This window comes from Mugil cephalus, chromosome 3 (genome assembly GCF_022458985.1).
Source record: "Mugil cephalus isolate CIBA_MC_2020 chromosome 3, CIBA_Mcephalus_1.1, whole genome shotgun sequence".
NCBI lineage: Eukaryota > Metazoa > Chordata > Actinopteri > Mugiliformes > Mugilidae > Mugil > Mugil cephalus.
The window spans coordinates 21,679,729-21,703,903 of record NC_061772.1 but is presented as its reverse complement, the minus strand read 5'-3'; the positions used below and the strand labels follow the sequence as shown (position 1 = coordinate 21,703,903).

The following is a 24,175-nucleotide window of genomic DNA, read 5'->3' as shown; positions in this document are numbered from 1 at the left end:
GTATATCTAGTACCCTTTACACATTTAAAAATAAATTGCTTGGAGAGACTATTTGACCTCAAGGTAACCCAGCCAATGTCAATTTACATAATTAAATTTCATGGTACATTTGTGAGATTGTTTGTTTCTACTCCTGTTCTTGCCAAATTGTACATAACATTTGCGACACAAAAAGTCTCTTAAAGCCACACACGTTATACATATTCATTAAGGTTTTTTGTGTATCCGACCTTAAAATCACAAAGAGTGAGGAGGTGTTTACTATATTTGTTGGCAGTGCTCCACTAGTTGTGGTCTGGGTGCCATCTGGAGACCTTTGGCTTGCAGCACTGGAGCAGACTCTGACTGCGATCCAGCCAAGAGGCCTGCCCCAGCCCAGCGGTGTTACCTGCGCCCCTGCTCCTCGTGGAAAATTGGCGAATGGAGCAAGGTGACACGACTTGCCATTTCTTTCATACTACCCAAAACTATACATATATTACGTCCATTGTTAGCATTATTTCTTTTCTGTTTATGTCCAGCATGTCCACATTCTTTAATTACTCTTGTAACGTGGATTTTTGTTTTTATATTTCCAATTTTGACCCTTGTTATGATGTAAATGACGGGATGAAAGTGTTGATTTGGCCTTGACACATGCAAAAATAATGGCAATTTTGTCATTCTTAGGTCGACTGTGTGACCGTTTACCATTTTTACAATCTTAAATCAGACTGTGATCAAACAATAGAGGGTGTGTATTGACGTCACCACCGCCTGGTGCCAAACACAGTGAAATGTGTCAGTAAATATAGCAAGCCTGGGAAAAATGTGGATTATCAGATCAAATTAAGGACTCGACAATGATCCATACAAACTAATATGGATTTGGAAAATTAGCCTAAGTTTCAGTTAATTTAAGGTAATTTCAGTTATGATAAATGTCGCTAAATACAAGATGCTAACGCTAAGAGCTTTACTGAGAAGTAACGTTAGCCATACAATACTGTAGTGTCTGACCAGAGGTTAAAAGGATGACTTAAGAAGTAACTTAAGGTATGACTTCATCAAAAAATCATAAAGCATAAATTAATATTACCTGACACTAAACGTGAACCACAACACCAGGTTTTCGGTTCCTGGATTCCTGTTGTTTCTTCATAATGCAGCGATCTATGTAAAAAAATGTACAAATATATCTCTGACTGCTTTACAAATCTGTCGGTACAGTCAATCGCACAACAGCACCCAATTTTTTAAATAAATTTTACAATTTAGATTCTATTTAAGCCTATGATTCATTGCTAAACTCAATGTTCAACTGTCACTTTTTGGCACTCAGTGACTGTAACCATGGAGACTGGGCTTGCTGTGATGTCACGTTCATACCCTCAATACTCTATGTCTGGTAAATAAATATAAACTGTTCAGGACAAGCTAGGTGATCAGATGGAAAGAAGTACTTCAAAATTGACCTGAATTTTCATGCATTTTCTTGTTATAAATGCATTTTTATTATAGTATATATAAATAGTCAACGTCATGCTTGGACATTTTGCCTGTCCTTCATCAAGACGGGACAGAGTAGATCTTTTATTTTTATTTTTTTAAGTGTGTGCAGGGGTATGATATTGCGCACCTTCCACCAGCCAAATGTAATATGTTGGGTGACTAGAAGAAACTGAAAAAGTAATATAGAAGGCCGGCACTGTGCTGGAGATCAAACTGGAGGCTCAGAAGTTGGCTGTGGAGCGAAGGATGTCACACAAGCCAATCAACATAGCGGAGGACACTACACAGTACCCACGCACACTTGCGGACTGTGGTGAAACTATAACAGGAGGCCATTCTTGCCCACTGTAATATTTGACTGCTGTAACAATGAACGCTCTCTGTGCAGCAGACTCCTCCTTGCAAGCGTGGCAATTCCCAACACACGCTTTATATTTAATTTAAGATTAATAACAACATTATCCCTTAAAATGAAGCATCTTCTTCTAAATCCTATTAATATAAGATAGTGGTTGCTCCCAGACAGTGGCACTGGTGTGTGAATGTGCTTCTGTGAGGGAATGGGAAGATGTGACTGTAAAGCAAAGTGTTATAAAAAAAAAAAAAAAACACCATTTACCATCTTTTCTAAGTTCACAAATTGTAAATGTGAAGCTAGGTGGTTGAAACCACACAGCAAATCATGCTCCCTTAGATTAATGGGACACTTGCTAGCAGCAACAGCTGATGCTGTTTGAATAACAATTGTTCCGTGTCTTTTCCCAGTGCTCCAAAAATTGTGAAGGCGGCTTTAAATCACGAGAGGTCCAGTGTTTTGACCTGAGGGATCAACGGCCCCTACGACCTTTCCACTGCAGAGCCATGTCCTCCAGGCCTCAAACCCAAATCCCGTGTAACCTTCAACCCTGTCTTGACTGGTACACCTCGTCCTGGGGTCAGGTGAGAATTTTAAAGAGAATATTCTGCGGTATCTGGTTAAAAAATGGGTTTCAGTTTGAATTTTAGGTAATTCTTCACTGAGTTTGTCTCATTATTCCGTGTGATATCAGTAGCAGTATCTCAAACAATTATGTCCAAATAAGACTTGTAACCATCACAGCATTGTTCCTTATTCTTTATATCACTGCACACGTCCAGACCCCACCATACTGCACTCAATATTCTACACAATGTGGTTTTATTTATCATCTTTAGTAAGGGAGACTTTTTAAATTTTCCACTTTGCATATGACATGAAATATTTTTAATTTAGTCTTGAATGTTCTTTCCTCCCTCCTGCTGAAAGGTGCTGACTGGATTAATTCAGTTCTGCGCTCAGTGAAAAACAACACACACAAGCTTGAGATTAGCAATCAGTCACTGTCACATGCCATGTGACCTCTGAGAACCAGCCGTGCTCGCGGCTGAATGACCTTACTAAAATTACCGAACACAAAAAGGGAAAAATGGTCACGAAGCGGCTGTTGGGTGGTTTAGAAAAGGCTTTCAGGGACAGAAAACAACGTTACCAACAATGGTCGTGCTCTTCAGTAACATTCAGTCATAAGACAAATGCATACATCATGGCTATGAATGTGTCTACGTGAGGGACTAACCCTCACATAAACCACCTACATTTTCTCTGGAAGTCGAAATAATACTCCTGTGTGTGTTGCATTGTTCAGTGCTCTGAGGTGTGTGGAGGAGGGGAGCAGCAGCGTATTGTCACTTGCCCAGAAGACGATCAATGTGACCGGGACCTTCAGCCCAGCAACATGCAGTCGTGTAACAGTCAACCTTGTGCTCAATGGCACACTGGATCGTGGGGGCAGGTACGCCGCACAATAGCTTGCTTGATCATATGATTATATGCTTGATAAAAGTATTCACTCACCACTCCGAGTCCACCCGCAGGTGTATAAAATCAAGCGCAACCGCTTCCACAGACGTTTGTGAAAGAACGGCTCACTCTCAGGAGCTCGGTGAATTCTAGCACGGTGCTGTGATAGGATGTGCAACAAGTTCAGTCGTGAAATTTCCTCGCTGCTAAATATTCCGCGGTCAGCCGTCTGTGGTTTTTATGACAAAGTGGGAGCGATTGAAGTGGCAGGCCACGTGAAATGACACAGCTGGGTCAGCGGAACTTTCAAACTTCATGTGGCCACCAGATCAGCTCAACAAACAGTGCGTGGAGAGCTTCATGGAAGGAGTTACCACGGCCCAGCAGCTGCATCCAAAAAGAGTGGTGCAGAATCAACTATCTGTCTATGAACATGTGTCCACCCACTGTTCATTCTTTTTTTTAAAAAAAAAAAAGCTTAACATCCTCATAATTGTTTTTAAAGCTCTTAATGGTGTTGGTCCTAATTATTTATCTGATTTGCTTTTAACACATGAGCCCTGTAGAGCTCTCAGGTCTTCAGGCAGCAGCTTTTTAATTACGGTGAGGCCTCCTTTTTTACCATTATGGTCCTCGCTATGTGGAACAGTCTGACCTGAGGAAAGCAGACAATGTGGACATTTTTAAAAGCAAACTAAAGACCTACCTTTTTAGTCTTGCTTTCAGCGGAATTTTATTTTACTTTTAGTCTGGTTATTTATTGAATTTTATATATAATATAATATAATTTATATATATATATATTAGTCTGACTTTTAGCTGAATTTAACTTATTCCTTATTATTTTTACCTTTTGAGGATACATTTTAATAGCATTTTATTTATTAAAGTTATAATTTATGCAGTTATTTTTATGTCTCTAGTCTTTCCTCAACTTCAAGGTGGTGCGGGTGGGATAGCGTAGTGCTTCCACAGTGTTCTTAATTCCTCAGTGTTTTTAAATTTTCAGGTCTGTGTGCGTACATGTGTGGCCTCTTGGGTCGATCGTTTTTTGTTTTCTTTTTATCTTAAGCACTTTGTGGCTGAATCCTTTGTGTGAAAAGTGCTCTATAAATAAAGTGTGTTTGATTGATTGATAACTTATTCAGAATAATTTATATAGTGTTTGTGACTTTAAGGAAATCCTGTGGTTAATTCCACACTTTTGCACAAGAGAATGCCTGTGGAAACTGGCATAAACACGGCGTCCTAAACAGGAGCTACTAAGTAAATGAACACACGACAGAGACTTCAAGATGAGACTGTGACCTTGGCTGTGCTTGTTGGTGATTGTGGCTGGGGAGGAGGAGGAGGAGGAGGAAGAGGAGGAGGAGGAGGAGGAGTAGGAGGAGGAGGAGTAGGAGGAGGAGGAGGAGGAGGAGGAGGAGGAGGAGGAGGAGGAGGAGGAGGAGGAGCACCGCTATTGTGCACAGTAAAAGATAGGATCCACAGAAAGAATGTTTATAAACAGACCAGATGAATGAAGTAAGATTGGGACCAGTCACCGAAGAATCTTTGAGGACAAAAGAAAGTGCGCGAGGGAGTTTGAGGTGACCGAGGTTCCACTAAACCGTGAAATTCAGCTTTTGTATTTAGAATTAGTATTGGCATTTTTTTTTTTTCTTTTTTTTTTTTATCGACTGGCAGCAAAAGAAATTCAACACATCCTGGCCGTATTTATGCTTCAGTGCCGGCAGCATCGTTTGACATGTCACTGAACACATGCAAACGCACGGTGGACAGTAAATGTCTGTGTTATATTGAACTCCCAGATTAAAAAAAAAAAAAGGCTGTTTTTAATTCCCATGATGGAAATTGGCTGCTCTGATTCTCCCTCTTCGGTTCACTGACATACAAGATGAAAAATAAAGTGTCGACAACACCAGGAAAATGGTTTTCGCTCTGTTAGACTTAAATGATGGCTAGTTTTGTCTTATTGGTTACTGCACTTTGAACCTATTATTTGATTTGTTGGTCAAAATTTGGATAAGAGTTTGTTATGTTTTAACCATCATCTTCTATTAACATTTATAAAAAATAAAAATCTCAATATCCCTGTGCAGTGTTCAGCCTCTTGCGGAGGCGGAGTGCAGCATCGACTCATGAAATGCGTCAACACGAAGGCTGAGATGGAGGAGGAAGTGGATCAAACTCAGTGCGACCACGAGCCGCAGCCCGAGACCACCCAAAAGTGTAACACACAGGAGTGTGACAGCGCCCCCCCTGGTGAGTACATCAAGACCTAAACCATCTGATGTAACATGTTTATCCGGTTAAATGATCATGGGGCAAGTTCTGTGATTACTTGGCAAACTCGCCATCCATCTTGAACCAATAGCATCAAGTGGTGACAGATTATTCAGTCATTAATGTGATTATCTTGATTGCAGAGAGCACTTATGGACTGTGTGCATCCACTTGAAAAAGCTTTGATTCAAAAGACTGTTTTTCCTAATTGAGCAGCTGGAGGGCATCAGTAGTTGCTGTCATTGAATACTGGCACTATAAAACTTTTGTTTTGCCAAAATGTTGTGTGTCATGTAAATGTGATCATAGCAGCCTGCTCCTGTGGTCAGTGTGCTTGAAGGGTGACACGGATGAGTGTTCTCGCCGTTGTCTTCCTAATTTTCGACTGGGCAAATTTTCTTGTAGGTGTGACTGGCCCCGTTGAGCAGGATCAAAGTATAGACGATACGTGAAAAGACAGATGGTCTGTGTTTGTTAGACGAAAATGTAATGGCAGATAATTTAGAGATCAGTGCAGGTGTAATGAAATGTATTCTCTAAATATGGTGTCATACATATCCCATTAAGCACAATGGTGGCTCTGAAAAAAAAAAGAACAAAGTAAAAGAAATTATTTCCAGTGAAGACACACTGGGCTCTTTAAATGTGTACGTTACAAATTGTCAAAGCTGAGCTTGAATATCTAACATTGTATCCATTTCTACACAACCAGTGGGGAGTTTTTTGGTAACACCAACCTCAAACCTGCATGTGACACCTGCTTTTAATGACACAATGCTCACCTGATTTCAATACACACCGATCAGCCATAACATTATAACCACCTGCCTAATATTGTGTAGGTTTCCCTTGTGCCTCCAAAACAGTTGTGGCTCATCAGAGAATGGACATGGGCGTTGAGGTGGTCATAATGCTGCACCTGGTCGGTCTGTGTCTACGTCGTTTGTGGTTAATTAGCTACTTTGAATCGACTAATGAAAAAGTGAATCGAATTGGAAAAAATAATTGTACTCCACAGTGCAGGGGTTTGGTGTTTGTAATTTAACAGTGCTGAGTGGGAGCCATAAAATTTAGTCCAGGCAGTCTGAGTCTCCAGAGGATGACTCCTACTGACTGCTTGTGTTATTCATTCTCGTTCATCCTAAAAACTATTCAACACATTGAACTGAAACTCGGTACAGACACTAGTGTCGTGATCAGGTGATGTCTAAACACCTTCTTCCATCACCAGGACGATATTTCATTTGTCCAATACTTGGATTTAATGCCAAAAGACGTGTTATATGTATATATGTATTTGATATCAGCCTCTCAGACCAGTTGTCGTACCTGAAGGAAGTCTCTGCCAGCACTGCTGGTCCCTTAAATTTAACGGACCTTCTTGCACCTTTGTCGTAGCCTGTGGACCTTTCATTTCTGCGTTTATTGTCATGAAACCCAAAGGAAATACTCAAAGAGCCTCAGTGCTTGGTTTCTTACTTCCCCCCGGTCAGAGTTTGATTATAAGGCGTCAGAAAATGCAATTTGCAGAAAAGAGAACGTCGGACCTTAACGTATTAAGCTGAAGGTAAAATTTCAACTGGTACAGGCTGAGATTAAATCAGTTCACCCCGCTGTTGAATGGACGGGGACTGTTTACGCACAATAAAAGGATGTCAATCAAAATGTCAATGCGACTAAAGCACTTAACTTGACTGTGATGAATTCTGGTAGGAATTCCTGAGAGCTGATAATGAACAAAGGGTGAAACACAAAGAGACTCGTTTCAACCTTAAAATAAGTGCAATAATCATAATGATAAAAAACTTTATAAAACATAGACTTATAGAGGAATAAAGAGGAAAACAGTTCAGCCCCAAACACGTAAGTAATATTATGTCTGCTAGATGTATGGGGACCAGATATGAGTTTTGGCTGTCAAAAGCACCATTGATGTGAGACCAGTGGAAAGGCTGACTACAGTACCCTCAAAGCCCTTCTTTGTTAACCCGGCACGCAGAGGACGAGTTGGAACTTCTTTTTTTTCCAGGCTTGGATAGAGAAGAAGACTTTCGCGATCAAAGCAACCATTCACAGGAGGAAAATTACAGACTGCGTCTCCTCTTTTTCTTGAAACACATCATTTATGGCCTGACATTTCCACTTCTGATTTAGGTTGAGTTAGACTCAATTTTTTGAAGTGTGTGTGTTGACTGATTTGCAGGGTTCTTTGAAGATAATGTCTAGAAGAGTCCTCCATTTGTGCGAAGCAGTCTTATTTTCCCCCCGTAGTTTGGGATCTCGGGGACTCGGAGGTCAGGTCAACACCTTTTGCTGTTTTTCACATTTTTTTTCTTTCTTTCTTTCTTTTTTTTTTTGAATTGTTCCTAAACCATTTTGGTGTGCGTGCCTGTGCACCAATGAGCCATTATGTTGACGTAGTTGCCATGAATAACATGGCTGGCTATGTTTAAATGTCCAAAAAACTTTTTTTTTTAAAAAAAAAAAAGCTACTGGACTTTATTTTTGAGAAGAGTTTGACGAGACGTTTCGCTCATTAGAGTATCTTCACTTCTAAGGGACAGGTGGGAAGTTTGAGATTAAATAGGAACCTGTGGGTATAACCCACAAGAAACTTAATTGACCAGAAACTGGTGCAGTTAATTTCCTTTAATGACTAGATACTTGAACAAAACCAGATCAAAATCAGTCTGGATTAAGGAGGTACACAAAAACTCACTCACAAGGATTAAGGAGGTAAACAAAAACTCACTCACGACGAGGCAAAAGGATTTGAAAACTAGATTACAAAACTGGAGGTGAGGGTAGCCGTCAGGCTGAAGGAGGAGGCCTATGGTGGGTGTGGGGGTCTCTGGAAGCAGCTGACCAGTACTGGATGGCTAAGCGGTCTGCAGCCAGGGCAAAAACTGATTTTGCTGAGGCAGAAATTAGGGTGTGTGAGGAGTTCCTGAGGCTATAGAAGAAGACTATTGATCGGCTCCACAAAGGTTCTGGCAAAACGCCCGGTGCCTCAGGGGTGGCAGGCTGACGTCAGCTGGGGCTATTTAGCGGCTATCTTCTCAAAACCAGTTGCTTTTTTTAAAAAGCTTTTTGGGTAATGATAATAATAATAATAATACTGATAATAAAACATCAGTCAGATGTTTATTTATTTTTTTTTACATGAATTTAAAATCTGCGGAAAATAGAGGAAAAAAGAAATATATTGTCACCCCAGTTGTAATTGTACCTAATTATACCACCACATGAGCAACTGGTTGTTTGTCCACCTCCAGGTTCCTGCTCTGCTTGGAAACTCATTACATTACCTAATGTTTACCCCACGTGGGTAAACGTGCACACAAAGAATGTGTTTATTCCACCCAGTGACAAACCCATCAGAGCAAGTGTTTGCATGGTTATTAGGCGGTTAATATTGTCGTCTCCCCTCTCAATCTGATCGAAAAAATCCCTTCCTATCGATGCCCCTCACGTGTGTTGTGTTGTTTTTGATTCTGACAGTGGCTGATTGTCAGCGATACCCTAGAATGCATATAAACAAGCCACGCTGAATGAAATGCAGAAGTGCTTGTGGTTTAGCCTGGCCCCACAACACAGCAACTAAAATGAAAACACAGTGGAATCAACACCTCTCTCTCCTATTTGAAAAAAACAAATGCTGAATAACGTAACCTTCACGGGGATAAGATTTAGTGCAGGAGTGTAACGTTAGAACGCATTAGTGTACCTAATGAGCTGGTAAGAGTTTATTAGGTGCATAGGTGAGTGTATTACCGTGTGTTTGTCAATTCACGGCGGCTTCACCTGACTCCCGAAACAAACATCACCACATTAACATGCCCATCCCTTTTGCGGCTCCTTCCTATACACGCGCATTTACAATGAAACAAACACCATCATCATAATGCATTCATTTCATTTTCTGATGTAGGCCACAGCGGTTCAGTGGCATTTCTGTTTTTATACATCAGATGTGAAATCAGTGTTCCTCAGAGGGCAGCCTGCTGGAGTCTGAATGCCAGGTTTGCTGACATTTTGAAGCCATAGAGGTATAAAAGTGTTATCATAAATATTTGTGGCGTGTGATAACGTGGCTGCAAACAGCTGGCCATGTCGGCTCCGTTCGTGACCCTTCCTCCGTGGTTAATCATTTGTTTATTTTTCCCTCGGCGAGCAATCAGATGCTTTCAAAGGTTCTTTATCCCCTCCCCGTTATCGAGCGAAGGCTGGTAATCATTCAGTCAGACCACCGGCCGTAGCACATACAATCAGCCATGAAAAGCAGCAGTAAATTGGATCGTTTGTTTTTAATTCAGCTCAGTTTAATTAAATCTTATTTCTGTAGTGTCAGTAACACCACAGGACCCGTTTGTCTGTCTGTCCGTCCATCTCTCCGTCTGTCGATAGATTCACACATGCTTTCGCTCAAATCTCATTCATTAAGCAGACAAACCCACGCACTGAATCCAGAAGTCCCACTACAGTTACACTCTGCCGTGAATCAGAATCATACGGTTTTGATCCATCTGATGTTGAGTGAAAAGAAAACTGAGTTCCAAGAATTTAAGGCGTACTAATGCCCAGTCACGGTTTTTGATGCAAAGCTTCACTCAGCGGGCCACGTGACCTCCAGTTTTACACTAAAACATTTCAACTCTCCAGACGAAAGAAGTATTCAGCACTTTTTCTTTCAAATAAATAAATAAATATAAAGAATTACGTTCAGATTTAATAATCCATGGCCTCAATTCCTTTCAGTCTGTAATATAAAAATTTTAAGGTCGTACTGTAGGTTCATGTCTGATTAGAACCGCTAAGTCTGATCTATTCATATAAAAAGTTGGGAAGTTTGATCGACGGCCGAAGAAATGTATGAACGTGCCTCATCACAGCTTTTGAAACACAGTGTCTAGTTGGTTTGTCCTCACAGTAAAGATCTGAGTGTACCGGATCCATCCAAATAATGGTGGATATTTATGAAGGTAGTGTGTGAGACAATCATGTGCTCCATCGTGGATTTGCACAACATTTAAATGTTACAAGATTTCCAGAGTTATTTACGTTTCCTGTCAGTGGTTTTAATGTTGTGGCTGATCGGTGTGCAGTTAAAGTGAATTGGATGTAGTGCTATACCACTGATACTATATACAGTAGTATACTTCCTGACGGAGTGAAAGTATCTGAAGCTGAGTATTCAGCTGCAACAGTTTTTTCTCCAAACCTCGCCGTCTTCTGTCAAAGGCATTTTGGACAAGACAGACAGTCAGGGCTAAAGCTTTGCCTTGTGCATAACACTGACTCAGCCGACATTGAATCCCAAACTAATGACATTTGTTTGGCTGCACTTTAACACGGCAACACTCACAGGGAAGGATGCAGCATCAATACTTACACCGGACTTAGAGCTGACCTTGTGCAATTTGCGCGCATGCATATGAATTAGCCGGCTGTCCTCTGGTGTATTGTGGCGTTCCCGTCGAATCGCTTCAGACATGACCCCACATCACAGCTTATGGACAACTGCTAATTCAAAGCCATTCTGATGCTCTGATGCACAAAGGAGAGTGTTCAGGACTCTACATGCCTGCAGATCATAAACGTGTCTAAACTGAGGAGAGCTCAGACGTGATCGAAATGTAATCGTTGGAATATGTTTCATCTAAACCTTTTCAGCCGCGCTAAATGCTAACCAGAAGTGTCAGTTATTACACTCCCTCTCATTTGAATTTAATTTATATGAACAGTGATGGGAGAGGATCATAATTCATTGATGCAATTTGGTAAAATCTTGTTGCATGTCAGCAAGACTTCCTGAAGTGTGATGAAATATGGCAAGCTAATCACTGCTCCGCGCTGCGTCTTCATGCTTTTTGAGTGGTGGTGAGGGGAAAGCCGCCGTAATCGGTGTGGACTCCTGGAGGGTGTCACAGGGACGTTAGCTGTGACTTAAACTCGCAGTGTGAAACAGGTGGTTTGACACGAAACATGTAAGACCAGAACATGTGCAGCTGTGTGAGGCCAAGACTTATTTCCATTTTCATATGCCACACAGTATGCTAAGTCTGCAGGTCATTAATATCACACTGGCAAGCTGAAATCAGTTCTCCCATAAGTGAGAGGATGAGATGATAGTGATGTGAGTTCATCCTTCACACGGGCAAGACACGTGCATCTCTGAACACATTGTTTAACTAAGCACTTTTTTTCTTTTTTTTTTTCTGAGGGCTTTGTTTGCCCCCTGTCTGCGTCTCTCCCTGAATCCCAACAGCTGTGATCAGCTGAAGTCCTGACCCTCAGCTCTGAGTTCTGTCTGCATCTGCTGGCCATTAAATAGTTTATTTCCATTTCAAGCATTATTCTCCCTTCTGACAAACAAAGAAGTATCTGCAGTGGCAGATGATAATATCTGCTGGAGAAAAGAGAGGAGCCACTGACGTGCCTTTCTTCACCTTCTTAGCATTTAGCACCTGTTGTTTTTACCCAAACCTCGCTGTGTTTTGGTCACGTCTGAAGCTTCGCCTTGTGTACAACACTGTAAACACAGTCTGAGCTATGAGAACTTAAAGTGCTCTGGTGGGAACGTGCTGTTTTTTGTTGCTTCGGGGGCAACATCGATTTCCTTTTTGTTTTGAAAAGAGACGTTACCTTACCTTACTTGACATGCGATTACCCCTATGTCAACACTTTGACGTAAGTGATGGAGTCTTTGTTCTGCATTCAGTGCGCATGTTGTCTTGAAAAGGCAGGGGAGAATGGAAGAGGGCCAAACAGACAAACAGCCAACATGGAGCGTGCAAGTCTAAAGAAAAAAAAAAATGTGCAGACAAACATTGCCGCGGCACTGGTGTAGTGTTGGGAGATAATCAGATTCATTGGATGTTTTTGTTGTATGGTTCATAGAGCAAATACATTTTAAATCATTAAACAGTCTTGAAAGTTTAGGTTTCTATGCAAGGACAAGACAACATAAGAAACATCAGTTTAATGGGTTAAACATTCGTCAGCCGCTGACGTGAATTTACATTTCAAATTAGGCACTCGATTTTGTCTCTCTGTATTTTTACGTTCTTCATTTAAATGCAATGTTCCAGAGTTTTTCTGCATAATGATCCAATACTTTTTTCAAGAAAAGTACTCATTGTGGCGGGGAATATTTAAATGCAACATGATGTTGAACCGAAATGACTGCTATCAGAAAGTACAATTGTGTAGTAAAGGTATATGGAAAGGTTAAGAAGTCGGGAAAGTTTGTGTGTTTGTGAGCTCATCCTGCTTTTTATCTGCAGATTGTTATCTGCTCATGGGAGCCTTGACCCTCATGCTTTAAGGTAACAAGACAACTTTCAGCAATGGATGGCTTAAAAGGCGAGACCGAAACTGTAATCTATTTTCCAGCAGCTGAACTGATCTAAATAATAAACTTTACAGTTTAAAATCAAAGAACTACTAGCAACAAAGCCTGACTGTGAAATCACCTCATGTCGCTTGTGTCTGGACCGAAAAATTGCACTTGAGCAAGATTGCATCTGACACAAACATTCTGCAAAGAACTCTTCCAGGAAACTATAAGAGCTACTACTAACTAAGAGGCAAGGACCATGAAGATGGAGGACAGAACAGCTCCTCTAAGTGAAACCAAAGCAAGTAGAGCTCCCCCTGGTGGCTGCCTGCAGTATATGTCATAATCTTCGCCCTCTCTATATTAGTAAATGGGTCTTGGGCCAAACTAAAACACTAAAATCCACATCAATAAGTATGGTTTCTGTCATTTTAGGTAGTTAATATAATATTGTGCCAAATTTTAGTTCATTATTTGATGCACACACACTATGACCTCATAGTGACTACGAGTTGTCATAACAACCACTAAGTGGTCCTATAGGACTGTGAAAGTTGAAAAAATAAATATAGTGTATAATCCATTATATCTTTGTAACTAGGTAGAGCAGAGCATAGTATTAAATTAAACGTAAGCGTGAGTGTATCTGGTGGACATGTGGCCTGGTTCTTTGACCTGCACAGCCAGTTGGAGTGAGTTATGGTGAGAGTGGGCCAACACCAGCAAAGCTAGGAACACAGGTACTCAACAGCAAACGGCCAAAATAGCAGAGCCTTGACATCATAGCTGGGGAATATGTCTGTAGATTTGATAAAAAAAAACTAACTTAAAAAAAAACTATTCTGTGCTAATAATCCACTGCATGCAGAAAAGACTAGGGTAAAGGACTAAGCCTGTGTTACACAGCTCACATGAGCAGAATGTGAAGGAAATGCATTTATCGCTAACTACATCGGTCTCCTTTCCCTCTTTATTTTGCTGTGCACTGTAACAAATATAAGATGCTGTCCACTGAGCTGCAGCTGTGACCTCTGCACCCCATTTAACATGGCAGAGCCCTTCCGATCCGAGAAACATTGCAAATTCTGCACACTCCAGTTTCGAGAGGTGCTTTACACAATGGCATCGGCTCAAAGATCGGAGTGCGTGGAGCACGTGGAATGGCGCCACCACAATTGGAGGAAATTGGAGGACTGAGTGCTTCCTCGGCCCATGATGTTCAGGTCTTGCCGTGAGTCACAAATTGCATTCAATTTAAAGGTTCTCTTTAAATTGAATACAGAGCTTGACTGGAGCATGGACGTGTGTAGAAGTCTAATCAGTCACTGTGGTTGGTGGAACAAGAAACAAGGATGGGAGCGCAAGTCCAATTAATCAGGACAAAAACAGGATCAGAGACATGCTCCTAGGGGCTCAACCATACCAGTTTGCCCAGGTGAGTCGAAAAGAGACACGATGAGGTGCAAGCCACATTAGTCTGAAGCTTTTTTCTATAAAAGATATTGTTAAAAGAACATCCTCTGAATGATTATGTTTGTGAAATGAGGTGGAATCCTGCCGAGAGGCAAGTGAAGTTGTCAAGTTTGTACGTAGATTTACTGTAGAGTAGATGATTATCTGTTCCATCAATAAAACAGTTTCTGTTTAATATCTCCTCTAAAAGGGGTGCCGTCAATATCAGCCATCTGCTACTTGCAGTGAGCCACACCTTTGGGACTCCTGATTTACATACAAAAACGTTTAAATAATCTAATCTGATCATGATAATGTCAAACCTCATAAGCAGGCTGTCAAGACCCCTATGGTATAAGACTCATCTTGATTTAAAGGGTTTGAAGGACTCGGGGAAAATGTATTCTCCTTAAAAGGAATGACTTTCCCTGGCGAACACACTTTTAAGATTACAGTCTCCTAAAGCCATTAGCTGATGCTGACCCAAAGCAGCCCACACAGGAAAGTGTGGGCTGCTTTTTTTTTTTTTTAATCTCTTTTCCTCATTTACTCCACAGTGGGGCTTGTGGGAAGCTAGAGGACAGGTGGTGAAACTACCTCGCCCCCATGCCCCCTTAGTCACTGAGAGGGAGGAGACAATGAGCTAAATGCAACAACAGCTTTTGGCTCTGGAACGCCAAATGCCTGATGAAGTGTAAAAATGCAAATAACAGCCCATACGCGCATATTACTTTCTGGACTGGTGTTTCAGTTCCACGCCTCCGCTCTAAGTGCTGTGCTTTTAAAAATAACGAAAAGGACAACGATCTGATTGACAAAGGTACAAATGTGAACTGTTTTGTTTTCTTTTTTTTCTGTTCATAAATGCACATTTATGTAAAAGCCTATCATTCAGTTTTTCATATTACTGCACGCTGTTTGCCTTTTTTTGAGAACAAGCACCTAGAACCCAACGGGTTAGCAAGCCAATGGGGAGGTAACCCGGCACTGGAAAAGTAAAGGCATGATGAAAGAATAAGCCATTTGTTAGCACTGACATTTTCCTCAGGTTTAAAAGATGTATAATCACAAAGAAAATTACATACAACTAAATTAGAATATATGAACTTATATATTCATTCATCATTTCTGAACTCGTGAACTTGTAGGTTGTTAATACCATGGGAGGGGGTTGTCATATGGACCCCATTTGAAGGCAACATCTGTTATTGTGCTTATTGAACGTCTTACAGTTACAAGTATACTTTCACACTTTTGCAGTTATTTCAGACTGTGTCTCTGTGCATCTGTGGTTGGAAGTTCAAAGGTCAACAGTTATGGTCACTGGGAGCTCACAAACATTTTTTGGCCATAATTCAGCATGTGATAGCTGCATCTTTGAATCTTTGAACAGCCTTGTATTTCTTCAAATGTTGCTCAAATATTCACTTTGCCTCAATTATAAACTTCAGATCTTCACAGAACTTCATCACAACCTCACTGTGGCCTTACAAAACTTTTTTTTCGGCTGTGACTCCAGAAGTAATTCTTAGCTAATCATGGTAAAATCTCACACAACTATCTACTAGTATAAAATGATGACGTGGTGACATTCAATATCCAAAAAGATCGTCTTCACTCTGACACCATAATCTTCTGTAAATCTTGTAAATCTTGAGTTTTGCAACCTGCAACTAGACTAGTGTCATCTTACTGTCAGTCTGTATCACTGGACTGCTGGAGGTAGCAGCAAAAATGTTGAGGTCTTCTAGGCCAGGGTGAGATGGTTTGGACATGTTGAGAGGAAGGACATTTAACATATTGGTGGAAGGATACTGAGGTTATGATACAGATGTCAAACAGGAGGTCTAGAGGAAGACCAACCAACCAGGAGGTTTATAGGTTTAGTGAAGGTGGACTTGAAGGTAGCATGCTTTTGCTAATGACTGTAATGTGTTGGTGCTGAGTCAGTAGATCTTTCTTCGGTAACCGTTTTTTTAAAAGAAAAATAACCAAAAAAAAAAAAAAAAACTCTTTCAACTCCTACTAGTGCTGTACTAGTGGGGGAGGGGCAATGTATGGGCTGCACGGGTCTGCACCATCTCCAGCAACACAGGGCTGCCTGTGGATACACCTGTTTGTAAACCTTGCCAGGAGGAAAAGAAAATATATGTATTGGCAAACTCCCCTGCGTATTGGCCGATACCAGTAAATAAATAAATAAATATCAGTAAGTATCAGCCTGACATATTGGTCGATCTCTAGTAGAGACAACAGCTGAAAGCAAAAGAAGAAGATGAGTCACTTGACTAAATGCTGTGCCTTTGTATAATATAAGACAAGTGTATCGGATTGACCACTAAAAATGTTCTAAGATTATTCTCAAGACTTTAAACTTAACATCTCCATTCGTCCCACCTCCCAAAGTGTACTTGATTCACACTGTTGATACATTCTTGAATAAATGACTCTTGCACAGAAAAAGGACTATAGATTTTTGTTTGCCATCTGAATTATTTTTTTGTTTAGGGGAAACATTTACACATGGAAAATTGGGCTAATGATCCTCACCGGTTGTCATTTTAGTGCTTACATTTGCCATTTTATTGAATTGATTGAAATCAACTTGTATTTATTTATTTTTGCATATGCATAATTGCATACACTTCCTTCACCCTACACTTTTATACCTTAATGTGGAAAGTGTTTTGTCACTACGGCAACAGAGTATATGTGCATTGATTTTCCATGCTTACGCAAACCAAATCATCATTTTCGTGGAAGTATAGTGCATATAACATGGATAATGATGCAGCCAGTTGATATTTAATAGCAACAGAGCGTACACACAGTGTGTTTTTCCTGGAACCGGCGTTATCTCCCATACTAGGAAGAGCTACTACTTCACGTGTGCTTGTGCTTTCTAAGTTTCTCTCTGTATTTCTGTTTTTGTACTCGAATCGACAGACTTTAATTATCAGTACATAATTTCATGTTTTCCAAAGATGCAGTCCAGTGAGTCATAACTAATTACTCGTCAGACTTTTGTTTGACTCTGTCTGTTTCTGTCTGAGCAGTGTACTGTGGGTGTTTATTTCAATTTGTAACAACTTGTGTGTTGTCATCGAATCTGTAAAAGAATGTACAAAACCAAAGTGAAGGAAAAAGACTTGTTCTGCCGCGCTTATTGAGCTTCTTCAAGTTCTCATCAAAAGTCCTCGGTAGCTCTCTAAAGATTATCTGTACTGAACCATCATAAGGACATCTGCTGCTGTTGAGATAAGAGACCAAGCATTAAGAAGCTCGCAGCCCTTGACTTCGTGCCCATGATTGATTCTGCGGTGACATAACAGCCGACCTCGTACGAGCTGGAAGTTTGTGCCTGACCTCCATCTCTCTGTCTCCCACACAGGGGCAGTGTGTCTTCGTGACCGAGTGTCGTTTCGTTTCTGTCTGACTCTGCGCTGGCTCGGCCGTTGCTCCCTGCCCAACGTGCAGGCGCAGTGCTGCAAAACCTGTAGCCAGCGGTTCCACTCCAGCAGCACGTCTCACCGCAGGGGCGCAACGGAGTAACCGCCGGCGTGCTTCACCTGCACGGACGCTGATCGTTGCGTTGGGTGATGCCGTCTAAGTCATCATTTAAGGTCAACAATCTGAGCCTTTTCCTGATTTCTTCACTATCACAAACAAATTATGAATGAGTCACAATCCAAAACTTTACAAGTTTGTCCTGATGAGTGCAGAGGTGATTTTAATTGAACATTTAACAAAGAACAGTGGGACTGTAAGTATTTGTTTGCACTTTTTATACTTCACTTTTGACCAGAATGACATGTTTTTGAATCAGGATTTCTTTGTAGCATATATGGCTACAGATAAGTTAAAAAACTTTCTCTTATCAATGCTTAATAATGCATTTTTACACATTATTAGACAAACCACTCATTAACCTTTAGGGTTGGTACAATGCTTTTATTTTGCTGACAGAAGCAAACACTGTACAGGTCAAAACCGAGAGTATACAGCCTTGCAGTGATTGTTTTCTTTTTTTAACATATAATGTGGTACAAGTGTTTTGAAGCAAAAAAAATAAGTGGTGCATAAATGCTTCTTGGGATTTTTAAATAACTGACCATTTGCTAAGCCTTGTCCTGATGTTTTCTATCAGACAAACTTGAAAATATGTATATTTTTAAGTTATTTATGTAAAAATAAAAGAGGCAGGGAGCTTGTGCTTTTCGCCCTGGGTTCTTAGTTAACATGATCCACATTCACTTCTGTAATGATAAATACAACAGGTTGAAATAAACTGGAATTAAGCTTTAATTGCTGTAGCTACACCTGTCCTCCATTCTACATACACAGTTTAAAGTATCAGTGGCAGATTCAAAAATTATTAGTCGCTAGCTCCACAATCTGAACTCCGTCTAAGCCTGAGTTTTTATTTTTATTTATTTATTTTTTTCATTTTAACACGCTTATCTTACAAACCAACAGAGTAGTGTCATTCTTCTGTCAACAGTGCATGTCTACTTTTGTTGCTACGAGAAAATAGGCTTTACAGATTCAAATTAACCGATACATTTATCGAGCGTATTGCCCCCTTTGTTGAAGTCAGTCACGTGCAGCCATCCAGGTCATGGTATTATACGGTGGATGTGCTGATTATGAATAAAAAATATTTAGCTGCAAAACTTCATAGGCTAGCTCACTCTTCAAAAGCTAGATTTATAATTCCCCTTTGGATCTATGCCACAGGTACGCTGTAGGTAGTCTGGAGTCACGCCGGTGGAATTCATTATGGCAAAGATCTGAACAGGCTTTATGCGGTGATGGACAGAAGAGTAACAGCAGCGTACTTACACCAATCAGCTACAACATTAAGACGACTGAGAGGAACAGTAAACAACATTGACCATCCTGTGACATCTTGTAACTTGATGTTTTGCTGGGAAACCTTAGGACCTGGCATTTGTGTGGATGTTATTGCATGTCCTTGAGCAAGACAGTGAACATTTAGCAAATGAGTAGATGCATCTGTGGCTGTAAAGTCCTTTGAGTGCCAATAGGTAGAAAGACGTTATATAAAAACAAGCCCATTTACCGTTTACACACCTGAACCAGACCAGGCACCCCCACCCCATGGGTTTTACAATGACACTCCTTGATGCGGCTGCACAGACACACACAAAACATTAAAAAAAAAAACAGCATAAAGTGTTGACCTGGCCTCCAAAATCACTAAATCCCAAACTGATCAAGTATCTGTGGGATGCACTGGAACAAGCTTGATCCACTGAAGCCCCTCCCCTCAACCCACAGGACCCAACAGCCCCCCCCACTCCCCCCACTAACAACATTTTGGAGGCACAAGGGAGAGCTACACAATATTAGGCAGGTGGTCGTAATGTTATGCCTGATTGGTGTATGCGTGTCATATTGCTTGTTGAGTTGCTTTCGTCTACAACAAAATCGATGCTGTCGGACGAGTAAAGAGGCTATCGTAGAGAATACTGATGAAATAAGTCAGGATCCGTAGCTGGAGTGGAAACCTGAGTTTAAAGCTTCGATCTTGGAAACGCTGATCAGGGGAGGGCTTTAGCAAACGGTCAGCTGGAGTCTTAAATATCTACTGCAGCCTGTACAAAGCCTTTCTGAAGTAGCTGTGTCCAGTTTGATATTGGCTTTACGTCCCCTTTTAAGTTACAAAGTGAAATGTGTCAGTGTGAATAAAAAAGAAAGAGGAAAAAAAAAAAAGCTGCAGGAAATATTTGGTGCTAAAGGCCGCGCAGGCTCCAGACATTTTGGGTCAGGTATTGGCAGGCCCAGTGCCGAATTTACTTGAGTATTGGATTATTTTAATTAGATTATTTTTATTAGTACTTGACAGAAATATGAGTCAAATTCAGCATTTCAATACATGTTTTATTGAAACATTGAACATATCGTCGTGTTGCATTGTATCACATTAGATCTGGGAGGATGTATTAAAGAGTAGGGTTATGTAGTATTGTATCTTTTCAAATAATACTTAATTGTTATTTTCTGTTGTCAGACTCCTTTATGCCCAGTCCTGCATTCAGATTCCTTGTAAGCACTGATATTTATTCGCGTGCCATTTAGGAACATAAATTTGACTTCACGGTGCAGCCAGGCCGAGGCAGCTCTGGTGTCATCATATCTTCCCAGATTTCCACAAATTCATGAATATCTAATGTTATGGAATATAGATTATTTTCTGTTGTGAGGAAGAAACAATTCCTTGAGGAGATAGAGAAAATGGAAAAAAAGACAGCATGTATACACGATATGTACGTGGCAACATCGTAAACAAGCAATACAGAAATGAAGTGTAAATACTTCCCACACGGTTGGAGATCAGAAGTTATAAAACAATATTATGTCGCAATGCAGAGATGTAATTTACATTTAATTTGTATTTAAATTAGAAATGCCTTGTTTATTATATTATCTGCATTTTTTTTTGCAACAATGATTTTTTTTTTGAAAATGTAATGTAAAAATGTTTGGTTTTACATCTCAAAATTAAATCCATGTGTAATTATAGTCAGGATTGAGCTGATACAATAAACCTGTCTCTCCTTGATAACTGTCAAATGCTGAATAACAGAGGCTGATTTGCCAGTCAAACTTATTCTTAATTTCCTCTACCTGTCCTAGATGTCAAGCAGTTCTTATTTTACACGCTGAAAGGAACTCTGCAGATTTTATTTGAGATACAAGTTGAGGGAACTCTGCAGACACTTGGGCTCTTTTACTATTTCCAGCTGAGTTGTTATGCATTTGGTGCACAGCTACATTTCAGTCCTTCTAGATGAGATGTGCATGCAGTCAGGGGTCAAAAAAATAAAAAATAAAATAAATAATGCTAATTATAATGGCTGCTCAAATCTGGGTCATTTTTTATATTATTAGAAATAAAGCAGCAGATTAAAGGCCTGTTTGATTTCTGTTCAAATACACACATCTTTCATACTTTTTTTAAACCACACTCCGCCTTTGATAGACATGTCAGCTCCTGCTAACAGCAAAAATGACACACATTCCTACTTGAAGCAATGGTAACACAGACCACATAAAATTAGCTATCATAAGCTACTGTGACCGTGCTTCAGTTAAGAGCAGTGACACGTTGAGTCTAGTCACTATATTTGTAATGTTAGCATTAGCTTGATATAAGCAGCACGTGCCTCATGAATGCAAACACTCACATCGAAGATCACATTAGTTTGAAAGGGCAACATTAATTTATCACTTCTAACAGCTGGTGAGTGTTTTTATTCCAAATGAATGACGCAAAACCCTAAGAGAATGTCAACTTGAGTAGGGGTCTGTTAAAGGTCCCATATTTTGCAAAATTCACTTAATTAAGGTTTGATCACGGCAATACGTGTCCCCAAAGTCTGTGCATGAGGCCTCAGAAATGAAAAATTTCTGTCACGTGCATCACTTGCTTGCTCCACTTTTTACAGAATGTGTGCTCAAACAAGCGTATCTCAGGACCAGTGGCAACTTTGGTTTGGAAATTCTGATGGGGCCATGCAGGAAAATCTTTTAATGCAATCCAGATCATAATCAATGTCTCCCCAAAAAAACACCTTAGTGAGAGAGGGGACCAGAGCACCTGACAACAAACAGCTGAATAATGGGCCATCACACAAACAATACAATCTGACAACATATATTATCACATCAATAGCGATTGATTTATCTGTCAAATGTTGAATAACAGAGGCTGATTTGCCAATCAAACTTGCTCTTAATTTCCTCTACCTGTCCTAGATGTCAAGCGGTCCTTATTTTACACGCTGAAAGGAACTCTGCAGATTTTATTTGAGAAACAAGTTGAGGGAACTCTGCAGACACTTGGGCTCTTTTACTATTTCCAGCTGCGTTGTTATGCATTTGGTGCACAGCTACATTCCAATCCTTCTAGATGAGATGTGCATGCAGCCAGGGGTCAAAAAAACAAGGTTGCTAATTATTATGGCTGCTCAAATCTGGGTCATTTTTTATATTTTTAGAAATAAAGCAGCAGATTAAAGACCAGTGAGATTTCTGTTCAAATACACACATTCTTTCATATGCCACCAAATGGGAGTGTTTAAGATCTCACTGTATCAAAAACTCAAGATCGAAACAATAATGTGACAACTATAAAAACACAATGCACAGCTCATGGCACATGAGCACACCCAATACCCAGCAATCAATATACAAAGTCACTACACACAACATTCCACAGCCAAACAGACATTTCAGCTCCACAGACAGGCAAACAGCTCCGTGAGATTGTGTCCTCCACATGCACCCACACGTTACGCATTACACAAATTCCACTATGAATCAAACAATCATCAATTCAATTTAAATTAAAAATAAAACTCACCAATTGCCTTATTGACAAGCTCCTGGTTAACCAAGTTATCCACCTGAACTACTCCTGGTTGAATGACCTAGTTTTGCCTATACCCTCTTGAGAAATTATTAAATCCTCCGGCCGATGTGCTCCCAACCCTCTTATCTCAAACTTCTGCTCAAGTAGTAAAGTCCAGTCCAGGTAGTCAACTCGATTCATGCCACAATGACTGAATGAAAGTGAATTAGCTACTGGTATGCTACTTTATCACGTTAGCTCAGGTAGCGAGGCCTGTGCAGTCCCCGCCTCTTGCTTCAAATCAGCCAATGAGAAGCGCTCTGGGGCCCTGAACGTCAGGCCCCACTGCCCAAACTGAAGTGTGCGCTGAACACGTACATGTGCGTGCAGCACTTCACCAGTACACAACACTGCAGGTCAGGCCTATCTCAGCTGTGCCACACTGAGCGGAAACAGAAACACAACATCAGGCACAACAAACTATTCACATACAACTGCACTACAAAAAGTGACTAAAGAGGAAATTGCATTCATCAAATGCAGACATTTCATTGGGAACAAGGTTTATTACTTATTAACTTACGTGCAACAACATTTTTGCCACAGAAAAACTTACAAAAGCTGATAATCCTCATCTGCACAGCAGTGCCCTCTGGTGGGGCCGTGCCCATTGTGCCCATACTGCAAAGACGGTGCTGCTCATGACCAAGGCTGAATTTGGGTTAATACACTATGAAAACAATGATGTTGGACCTCTGACACCTATATGAAATTGTTGAAAAATGGATCTACCTTTAATGGGGCCAGAGCGCATCATGTGCTCACATTACTAAAGCATTGTTTATGCAAGCAGCCAAGAACACCTCTTAATGTATCAAAAATACACCATCAGCATGCCTTGGGTAGGTACTCATCCTCCCGTAGAGCCATTCAGTCCTGACTATTTAAATATGATCTCAATGTGTCTTCTAATGTATCCTGAGATCAGCTATGCACTTTGTAAGCAGAAACACATGCTGCCTTCATTTGGGGCGCAGCAGAATATTTTAACGGCTGCTCCCCAAAAGATCGCCTCTGCAGTATCAGAATCAACAACATTGTCGTTGTTAGTTGTTTGTGTTTGTGTTTGTGTTTGTGTTTGTATGTTGGCTTCGGGAAATCGTACATTTTGAAAGAAGCTGCAGAGTCTCTCTCTCTTACTGACAGCATGCCATAGAGCAAGTAAACATTGAGCTATTCTTCATTTATTTGTCTCTGCCTGATGTTATTTTAAAGACCTGCATAAGGCTCAGATTACAACTCAAACCCTAGATGTTACCTTATGCAGAGTAATGTTTGCACTGTTTGCAGCTGTAAAAAAAAAAAAAAGAATGAAAGAACGAAAGAAAAAGAAAAGAAAAAAGGTAAACAT

At 40.5% G+C, this 24,175-nt stretch overlaps 1 protein-coding gene across 1 annotated transcript in view; it reads left to right on the top strand.

Moving 5' to 3' along the window:
• Positions 1–19,153, top strand: part of LOC125005937 (A disintegrin and metalloproteinase with thrombospondin motifs 7) — a 79,434-nt gene extending 60,281 nt beyond the window's left edge. The window contains exons 20-24 of the mRNA XM_047581602.1: positions 278–430; positions 2,257–2,430; positions 3,156–3,302; positions 5,413–5,575; positions 17,779–19,153. Of these exons, the coding sequence (XP_047437558.1) occupies positions 278–430; positions 2,257–2,430; positions 3,156–3,302; positions 5,413–5,575; positions 17,779–17,939 (798 nt within the window). The 3' untranslated portion in view covers positions 17,940–19,153. The remainder of the gene's footprint in view (positions 1–277; positions 431–2,256; positions 2,431–3,155; positions 3,303–5,412; positions 5,576–17,778) is intronic.
• The last annotated feature ends 5,022 nt before the right edge of the window (positions 19,154–24,175 follow it).